The sequence below is a fragment of the Rutidosis leptorrhynchoides genome, chromosome 2 (assembly GCF_046630445.1).
Source record: "Rutidosis leptorrhynchoides isolate AG116_Rl617_1_P2 chromosome 2, CSIRO_AGI_Rlap_v1, whole genome shotgun sequence".
Classification (NCBI taxonomy): Eukaryota; Viridiplantae; Streptophyta; class Magnoliopsida; order Asterales; family Asteraceae; genus Rutidosis; species Rutidosis leptorrhynchoides.
In genome coordinates, this window is record NC_092334.1 from 47040354 (window position 1) to 47051317 (window position 10964).

A 10964-nucleotide genomic window follows, 5' to 3' on the forward strand; every position below is an offset into this window, starting at 1 on the left:
TCATTTCATTTCATCTAAGACTAAGACATTGGATTAACCGGAATACAAAAGAAAAATACAGATAGTTGAAACTCCTTAGGTGCTAGGTTTTCAATATGGTTTTGGGTTGGAAGATCAAGTGAGGTAGATAATAGTTGCTTTGACGTTCCCACAAGGTGATACCGTGACTAATTTCTTCCTCGGCTTGATTTCAAATGCATCTTTTAATGAGAACACCACTATTGTAGGCCTGTTAGAATTTTTAGAATTATACATTGTATTTAGTTTCCTTTCTATTTGTATTTTCAAGTTGTGGTTAAAAAATGTATCTTTGCCTTCAAAAAAAAAAAAAAAAAAATTTTTTTATTTTTTTTTAAGACTAAGACATTGGAAAATATCGAGTACGGACAATGTTATACCTACAGATTCAATAAGTTTCTACGGCAAATGAATAACCCGTTCGCAATTATATGAATTTCTCAGCAAAAGTCTCTGCTTTTATCTCATTATCTATTACTCCGTATCTATTATCTAATGTGCGCCATAATGATATAGATCAAGACATTAATCCTATACTACTAAAAGTGTCGCCGATGTTGGCCGCTTTATTTGATATTTTAATCCTAACAAATTTCACACATAAAGGGTATGTTTGGGAAGGGGCTTTTTGAAGCTTTTAACTTTTAGCTTTTAAGAAAAAGCTCCTATATAATATCTAGCTTCGTTTGGTAAAACAAATTTAAAGCTTTTAATGAGATGAAACAGCTCCAAATTTAAACGCTATAGGGAGTAGCATTTGAGTTTGTGTACCAGCGTTTGGTCCGTATGTTACTTAAGTACCCTTCTAGTCTAGACTTAGGAATTCTTCCACGTATATCTAACTGATTATGGAGCATCCATTTTCTAATATATACCAACAGAGAATATTATATCCAATATACAACTAGAGATATATCCAATAGAGATATCAAATAAAGAAATACCATATTCTGCCTTTTAACTTGTTTTTCGATAATATATGAATTCACGACTCATCTTTACTTTTATATAAATATAATGTATTAATATTAATATTACTTAATTAATTAATTTATTAGAGTACGTATCATGTTTTATATTATTAAATATTTTGTTTTATGGTAGTGCTTTTATAAGGATAAGAAATATTTATATTTATATGTATCATTAAGTTTTTTCCTCGTGCCCATTTTTGTCATTTTACATATTTTATAACAGCTCCAGCTACTTTGCCAAACAATTAGATATAATTAAAACGCTTTCAGCTAAACGCCTGCAGCTAAACGCTTGCAGCTTCAGCTAGTTTTGCCAAACATACCCAAAATGATTTTCTTTTTATTTTCTATCAAAAATTCAGAATCCCAAGTCCTAGTTAACAAACCAAATTCACTCCCACATTCTACGCACAAATACTTCAAAATTTTATGCCAGTTTAGTCAAAAAATTTCAATAAAAATTCCCTTTCACTTTTCCAATAAAATTATACGGAAGTAGTCCAATTAAATAAGAGACTGTTATAATAATAATAATAATATAGATATGGATAGTCAATTTTGGTGTATACATATAGTCAATTTTGGTACACAAAGTATGTATTTTTATATTGAGATTTTAGGCTATAAATACTCATGAATGCAAGCATTAAACTTGCACCATTTCTCACACTTACAAAGTGTTTCTTTCTTTCTCTCCATTATCATCTTTGTTCTTACACTTCATTATTAGTATTCTAAATCAAGAATCAAACCACTAAAGGTAGTTATAAGCCTACTGAATTATAACATCAAGAATCAAACCACTAAAGGTAGTTATAAGCCTACTGAATTATAACACGTTATCAGCACGATAATCTTAATACTAAATATGGTTGGCTCTGCCACCAAAATGATATATGGTCGGTTATACCACCAAAATGATATATGGTCGGTTATACCACCAAAATGATATATGGTCGGTTATACCACCAGAATGATATAGGTCGGTTATACCACCTGAAAAAATATATGGTCGACACTGTCGTCAAATTTTCATTTATGTTTACTAATATTTATATTTTTGTTATATAACATTTATTTATGATTGCTTACACATGATCGACACTGTCACCTACTTATCATTTATGTTATATTAAATTTATGTTTAATGTTTATATACTTATGAATATAAATTGACTCTAATTTATCATGATGTTTGTTTTAATTTTTGATAATAGAAAATGTCGAATCTGGAAAAGCTTAAATTTACTCCTTTAGAATCAACTGGAAACAACTACATGCCATGGGTTATAAAAGTAAAAATGCATCTTAAATCAATGGGCATTCTTGAAACCATAAATGAAAACAACACTTGTTCTGAAAAAGAACAAGCTACGGCATGTTGCTTTATTCATCAACATATTGATGAATGCTTACAAAATAATTATGTGACTGTAGAAGATCCCCATGTTTTATGGGAAGGTCTCAAAAGCAGATTCAATAATCAAAGAGAAATTTTACTTCCAGCTGCAATGGAACAATGGAGAACATTAAGGTTCCAAGACTTTAAGAAAGTAAATGAATACAGCTCAGCTCTGTATAATACATGTTCACAACTTAAATTCTGTGGACATGAAATTAGTGATGCAGACATGATGGAGAAAACTTTCTCCACAATGAATGCTGCAAACATCACAGTGCAAAGAAATTTGAGAATGCTAAAGTTCAAAACATATCCTGAACTTAATTCATATCTCTTAGTTGCAGAGCAAAATGATGAGCTATTAATGAAAAATCAGCAATCCCGTCCTACTGGTACACTTGCAATCCCTGAAGCAAATACTGCAAATAATTATAAACAGGGACAAGGACGCGGGCAAGGTCGTGGTTATAATAACCATCACCATCATCATGCCAAAAGCCATAACTATGGTAGAAACCATCCTTATGGTAATGGTAATGGGCGTGGACGTGGTCGTGGTCGTGGCCGTGGTGGTCAAAGAAATAGTAATCCACGAAAATATAAATATCAACCACAAAACAAGCCCATTAAACAAGATGTTGAAGAAAATTCTTCTAAAAATTCTGAAGAATCTTGCTACAGATGTGGTAGAATGGGCCACTGGGCTAATACTTGCCGAACATCTAAACATCTTGTTAAGATGTATCAGGATTCGCTGAAAGGTAAAGAAAAGGAAGTAAATTTTGTGGATAATATTGATCCAACAGTCACTGAGAAACCATCTGATTTATATGAAGATTTCTTGAATGTTTAAGTTGTGTGTCTTTTGAAAAATAAACGATTTAATATCGTCTGTCTTTGTCATTATGTTTGCTAAATGTTTCAGTACTATCTATTTGCGTTTAAAATATTGTGTAATATTAATGTACTCACTATTTATTTCTTATATATGAAGTTCAATATGAATTTTGCTGGAATACAACATCAATCAAGTGGTGGAGATCTCTGTATAGCAGACAGTGGAACTACACACACTATACTTAAATCCGAGAAATATTTTATTGATCTAAAACCAACGGAAGGAACTATACATACAATATCAGGACCTGCTAACTTGATAAAAGGGATAGGAAAGGCAAATTTCATACTACCAAATGGTACAAAATTTTTAATAAATGATGCCTTATTTTCTCCCAAGTCAAGCAGAAATTTATTGAGTTTCTCCGACATATACCTTAACGGGTATGATTATCAGTCAGTGACAACAGAAAATGAGAAATATTTAAGTATCACTGACAAGAGTCATGTGGTTGAAAAACTGCCAAGACTTAGTTCTGGATTACATTATACACATATAAATGTACCAGAAATACATATGGTAGTTAACGAAAAATATATTGATCCTGGTGTATTCAGTTTATGGCATAACAGATTAGGCCATCCAGGATCAACAATGATGAAAAGGATTATTGAATGTACTCATGGACATCCACTAAAGGATAGAAAAATCCATCATGATACAATGGTTCCATGTACATCTTGCTCTCTTGGAAAATTGATAACTAGACCCTCACCACTTAAGGTTGAGAAAGAATCACCAATGTTTCTTGAAAGAATTCAAGGTGATATATGTGGACCAATTCATCCACCATGTGGACCATTTAGATATTTCATGGTTCTAATAGACGCATCTAGCAGATGGTCTCATGTTTGTCTGTTATCAAGCCGTAATGTGGCATTTGCAAAATTTCTTGCCCAAATTATTAAATTGAGAGCTCATTTTCCTGATTACACCATTAAAAGGGTGAGACTTGATAATGCTGGTGAATTTACATCTCAAGCATTTAATGACTATTGCATGTCTATAGGAATTGTTGTTGAACATTCTGTTGCTCATGTGCATACACAAAATGGTTTAGCCGAGTCATTGATTAAACGTTTACAGTTAATCGCTAGACCATTGATAATGAGAACAAAACTCCCTGTATCTATATGGGGTCATGCAATTTTACATGCTGCTGCATTGATTCGCATCAGACCAAGTGCAAGTCATAAATATTCCCCCCTACAACTTGCTTTTGGTCAAGAGCCAAATATTTCCCATCTTAGAACATTTGGTTGTGCAGTGTATGTTCCAATTGCGACACCACAACGTACAAAAATGGGTCCTCAAAGGAGGTTGGGAATATATGTTGGATATGAAACATCTTCAATATTAAGGTATATTGAACCTATGACAGGTGACGTTTTTACAGCACGTTTTGCTGATTGTCATTTTAATGAAACATTGTTCCCTAGATTAGGGGGAGAAATGAAAAATAAAGAAAATGATGTTTCATGGTGTGAACCTCAATTAAAGTATCTTGATCCTCGCACAAAAGAATGCGAGACAGAAGTTCAAAAGATAATGCATATACAAGAACTTGCAAATCAATTGCCTGATGCATTTACAGATACAAAAACGGTGACAAAATCATATATACCAGCAGTAAATACTCCAGCTCGAATTGAAATTCCAAAAGCTGGCAATAACGTCACTCATGAATCTTTGCCACGTCAGAAACGTGGAAGACCAATCGGTTCAAAGGATAAAAATCCTCGAAAAAGAAAATCAGCTGATAATGAAGTAAAAGAAAGTGTTCAAGAAGAACCACAAATCAGTACTCCTACTGCAGAGGAGATTGATGATGTCAATACAGAAATTGCAATCAATTATGCATATTCAAAAATATTATGGAACCGAAATGAAATGAAAAATCTTGATGAGAAATTTTCATTTAATGTTGCATATGACATCATGAATAATGATGATGATCCAGAACCAACATCTATGGTTGAATGTCAAAATAGACATGATTGGGCTCAATGGAAAGAAGCAATACGAGCTGAATTAGAATCACTCAATAAAAGAAAAGTTTTCGGATCCATCATTCTCACTCCTAAAGATGTGAAACCTGTAGGATACAGATGGATTTTTGTCCGAAAAAGAAATGAGAAAAATGAAGTTACAAGGTATAAAGCTAGACTTGTAGCTCAAGGTTTTTCTCAAAGACCGGGAATTGATTATGAAGAAACTTATTCTCCTGTTATGGATGCAATTACTTTTAGGTACTTAATCAGTCTGGCAGTTTCTAAAAATTTAGAAATGCATCTCATGGATGTTGTGACTGCTTATCTATATGGATCACTTGATAGTGATATATATATGAAGATACCTGAAGGATTTAAGGTACCAGAAGCATCAAATGCAAAACCCAAAGAAATGTATTCGATTAAATTACAAAGATCTTTATATGGGTTAAAACAATCGGGACGTATGTGGTATAACCGATTAAGTGATTACTTGATAAGCAAAGGGTATACAAATAATCTTACTTGCCCTTGTGTTTTCATTAAGAAAACAACATCCGGATATGTGATCATAGCTGTTTATGTTGATGATCTTAACATCATAGGTACAAATAAAGAGATCCATGAAGCCATTCAACTTCTAAAGAAAGAATTTGAAATGAAAGATCTCGGAAAAACCAAGTATTGCCTTGGTTTACAAATTGAGCATATGCCTAATGGTTTACTTGTACATCAAACAACATATACTGAAAAGATTTTGAAACGTTTCAATATGGACAAGGCAAAACCATTAAGTACTCCTATGGTTGTTAGATCACTCAATGTTGAAGCTGATCCATTTCGTCCATGTGAAGATCAAGAAGACATTCTTGGACCAGAAGTACCATATCTTAGTGCAATTGGAGCTCTTATGTATCTTACAAATTGTACAAGACCTGACATTTCTTTTGCAGTTAATTTGTTGGCAAGGTTCAGCTCTGCTCCTACCAAAAGACACTGGAATGGGATCAAACACATATTTCGATACCTTCGAGGAACTACTGATTTAGGATTATTTTATTCTAACGAATCAAAACAAGATTTGGTTGGTTATGCAGATGCAGGTTATTTATCTGATCCACATAAAGCTAAATCTCAAACTGGATATGTATTCCTAAATGGAGGTACTGCAATATCATGGCGTTCTCAAAAACAAACACTTGTTGCTACATCGTCAAATCATGCCGAAGTGATTGCATTACATGAAGCTACTCGAGAATGTTTTTGGTTGAGATCAATGACACAACTCATTACTGATTCTTGTGGACTAGAACGCGATAAAAGTCCAACAACTATCTATGAAGATAATGCAGCTTGCATAGCACAGATGAAAGAAGGGTATATCAAAAGTGACCGAACAAAACACATACCACCTAGATTCTTCTCATACACTCAAAATCTCATTAAGGACAACCAGATTGAAATGAGATATGTGCAATCTAGCAAAAACTCTGCTGATCTTTTCACGAAAGCACTTCCAACTGCTATTTTCAGAACACACGTTCATAACATTGGCATGAGACATGTTCAAAAGATGTAACAGCTGAAGCGATGTCTACTTGAGGGGGAGTCAACTCCATGCTGCACTCTTTTTCCCTTAGCTAAAGTTTTTTCCCACTGGGTTTTCTTTAGCAAGGTTTTTAACGAGGCAGTAATTTATAGTTGATCTTCAACAAAATAAAATTGCTATCCAAGGGGGAGTGTTATAATAATAATAATAATATAGATATGGATAGTCAATTTTGGTGTATACATATAGTCAATTTTGGTACACAAAGTATGTATTTTTATATTGAGATTTTAGGCTATAAATACTCATGAATGCAAGCATTAAACTTGCACCATTTCTCACACTTACAAAGTGTTTCTTTCTTTCTCTCCATTATCATCTTTGTTCTTACACTTCATTATTAGTATTCTAAATCAAGAATCAAACCACTAAAGGTAGTTATAAGCCTACTGAATTATAACATCAAGAATCAAACCACTAAAGGTAGTTATAAGCCTACTGAATTATAACAGAGACCACAAGTTATGCCATTAGATAAATCCATATAATAATCACCTCAACTGCTTGTTTGATTTCACTTCATTACATAATTGTTGTTGCTAGAAGAGATGCTCAGAAACCGTAATTTTGCGGTTCGTAATAGGAAGTGGAAACCGGTGCTGATTCTTCTCTGAAAGCGAAAGCTCGATAGTAATAATGATGATGCTCAACATTCTAATTTCGTTGAGACGTTGGCGCCAAATGATGAGTTTGCGGCTCCAAATGTGGATGATTATCGTGACGATGTCGCTATTGAAGATGAAAACCTTAGAAATTATGATGATGAGAGAACCGATGAAAGTTGTGAAAATGAAAGCTCTAAGTTAGGGTTTGGTATAAATAATGATGATGCTGAGATGGATAAAAACCCTAGAAATGAAGATGATGAGAAAATGGACGAAAATGATAAATCTAGATTGGGTGGTTTAGGTTTAGATGTTAATGACAATGAAGAAGAAGAAGAAGAGTTGAAGGATTCAAAATCAGGAGGTATGATGATTGCTCTTAAGCAGGATATGCCTCCTGATGATGATTGCTGTCCAATCTGTTTTGACAATTTCACCATTGCTTGCTGTAAAACCAACTGTGGACACTGGTTTTGTGGTAATTCTTTTAATCCAAATTATTTTTAATATGGTTACCATTTCTGTCAAGTTCTTATCATATCATCATCATTAGTATTATTTTAGTTTCATATATTGCTTTGCCTGTTATGTTGGTTTAATATATGCAATGTTTATTACTCCTAGTATTAGTTGTTAATTATAGTGATGTTTTAATCTGGAGTTTGTCAATACTATTAGTTGAGCCAAATGCATATTGCAATTGTGGACCCATAAAACAGTTCTTCAAAACAGCTGCCCAATTTGTACACGTCCGGTTAGAAAGTCGACACCAGAGGCATCTTTACTACTTGTGAAGGAAGTGGAAGTAGTTGAAATTCTAAAAAACGTGCAGAGGTATAACCTCCTTTTACAGGGTGGTTTCAATGGTTTTATACAGGTAGGTTTACAATCTCATTATTCTTAGGTATGCCAACAAGTATCCTGATTTGTGCTTCGATTCCCCCTCTTTTAAACAGTTCACGCTCATTATCCTTAAGTCTTTACTTTTTATGGTTGTGTATTATGCCTTATTAACTCGTTATTAATTTTTCGTTTCAATTTTATGCTCCCCTGCGCAGAAAGTTTTTGAGGTTCTAAATTTGATTTTAAGAATGCTGTGTCGTCTGATAGATCCAGACAGATTTAGAGGAAACTACTACGGAATGCGTTTATTTGCTGTAAGTTGATATAATGATATGTGATCACTTTGTGTTTGTATTAAATGATAAACCGTAACCTTTTTAGGCATCACCCTGATGTGTTCTATAATAGTATGATTGATTAGGTTTATACTCTTTGCTCACCTTGAATGCTAATCTTTTTTGGTTGTAGTTCATGATGAGTTGCATTTATAATCTTAGTCCTTTTGACTTCATTCCAACAGGTATCTACTCTCATCTGCTCTTATTTGTTAATGCTGTTACAGATTAGGACATTAGTATTTTTCTTTAACGCCTGTAACGGTAGGACACTATGCATCGGCTGTTAAACTAACACACAATTCTAACAAGTATGTATATTATGAACTGTAAAGTATGTATTTTTGCAGGCACTTTAGGGGCGAGGATGTTGTTTGATCTTTGTGCTGTAGCACTAGTACTATTTCTGTATGTTGTTTGCATCTGCCATCGATTGGTGCTCAGGCGACGTGTCAGGGGATTGGCAGGTAACTAAGTTTGAGATGATGCTTCAACCAATGAGTTTGCAAGGTGTAGGTCTGGTTATATAACACTCCTTTACTTTTCACTATATACTGTATGAATACTACTTAATCCTTTAGTAGGATGAAACGCCAAATGGTCATGACCCATCCATTAGATAAGCTCTGTATACATATTTGATTCTGCTGATATATCTGTAGTTAATACTTCAGTTGGTAGGTTGGTTGCTGTACATTTCGGATTGGATTCGCTTCCCACGTTGTATACATTTCATCTCTACTTGCTGTCACCACGATAAATCAGTGCCGTGTATAGTATCGTTTTCTGTGAGATTTCTCTTCTACTTTATTTGGAGAAAGTGAGGAATTATCATATGTATGAGCCCAGATCCTCATATTTTTTATAAAGCACGCATCTTTAAGTGACTCGTGGTAAAACTTGGTACTAAGGTAAAACAAAAATAATAAAAAATTATGAGACTGCCAAGGTAACAAATTACGATGTGTAACTAATTTGTTTACGGTGTGTGACGTATAAAGTTGTATTTAATCTAAATAATTAAATTATAATTCTTTTATACGTATGGTGACTACATTTATAATGGAATGAAGAATATAAAAGATTTGGGTGAAAATTATTTACTCTCTGCGTTTCACGGCAATTATCAATTTATTTATTTATTTATTTATTTTTTGAACGGTGATTATTTTATGATAGATTTGAATTGTTAGTTTGCAATTGTATATGTTAAGTATGTTTGATTAAAAGTTATTATTATGAATGAAATTAAATGATTAATAATAATAAGTTGAGCTTAAACAAAGAGCTTAATGAGGGGAGTACTTTGAAGACGCCATTGCCTTTGAGGCTTTGATCTGATCAAATATGAACTAGAAAGAACTGGACACGTTTAGGTACCTTCGGGCCATACATACAACCTGTGGCCCAGGCTCACTAAGTATAGGCCATACTATACCTCTGGGCCATATATAACCCGTGGCTCAAGCTCACTAAGACGAAGATTGTACACATATGAGCTGGGTTATAGTCGATGTTCATTTTGTTTTAAGAAAACAATTACATTGTTGGTACCCGGCATTTGTCTGGTATTGCACATTTATCATTTATCTTTTTTTCCCTTCCTAGATTGGTCTCGTTTATTACGCTATTGGTGATCTCTCACTAACAACCACTAATTTTTTTGTTAAGTTCAAACACGTGCCATGCACACGAGGGTAGTTTTGTCATATCATATTCCCCTCCATCTTTATCCTCATGTGCATGGCAAGTGATTGAACTTAACGATTTTTTAACACTCGTTAGTAAGAGGGGCCAACCGTGTAATTAACGATACTTCGGTGATCAACAGAGTGAAAAAAGAGTAAATGAAAAATGTGCAATATGAGTGTCAGGGACCAATTAACTGCGTATTTTTTCCTTTTTTTAACCGTACAAATATATAAGAAAAAAGTAGTTGATGTTCATTTTTTTCCCTAAATAAAGAAGCAAACGGTTAATGTTATTTGATCAAGTTGTTCCGAGTACAAAGATAACTGTAGTAGTTTTTACTAGCTATACAGGCATTCGACTTTGATCATGGTGTATATGGGACCTCTTAAATTTTGTTAAAACGTGATATAATTAAAAAAAAACTTATTTGGTTAGCCAACATTGATTTACTTTTTCCCTAACATACCCACATCTAAATTTGGCTATTGCTATTCATATGCCTGGTTAGTTATGTCACAGTGTCACTTTTGATAGTAACATTTCAACCTTACCATGTGGATGTTCCTGTTGTTGTCGTGTACTCGTGCCTTTCTAATT

General features: G+C 33.5%; 1 protein-coding gene across 1 annotated transcript; it reads left to right on the top strand.

Annotated features, from left to right (window-relative positions):
* Positions 1-7384: 7384 nt before the first annotated feature.
* Positions 7385-9719, top strand: LOC139890825 (uncharacterized). Its single transcript, XM_071873739.1, has 6 exons — positions 7385-7975; positions 8181-8374; positions 8556-8654; positions 8809-8860; positions 9026-9142; positions 9357-9719. Exons 1-6 carry the CDS (start codon positions 7729-7731, stop codon positions 9497-9499), a joined length of 852 nt encoding a protein of 283 aa, XP_071729840.1. The 5' UTR covers positions 7385-7728; the 3' UTR covers positions 9500-9719.
* The last annotated feature ends 1245 nt before the right edge of the window (positions 9720-10964 follow it).

Bases quoted from the DNA above. Each gene is read 5' to 3' on its own strand.
- LOC139890825 (XM_071873739.1), top strand. From the start codon at position 7,729: ATGGATAAAAACCCTAGAAATGAAGATGATGAGAAAATGGACGAAAAT. The intron at 8,375-8,555 runs GTAGGTTTACAA...TCCCCTGCGCAG, and splicing joins GTTTCAATGGTTTTATACAG to AAAGTTTTTGAGGTTCTAAA. The intron at 8,655-8,808 runs GTAAGTTGATAT...TTTTGGTTGTAG, and splicing joins ACGGAATGCGTTTATTTGCT to TTCATGATGAGTTGCATTTA.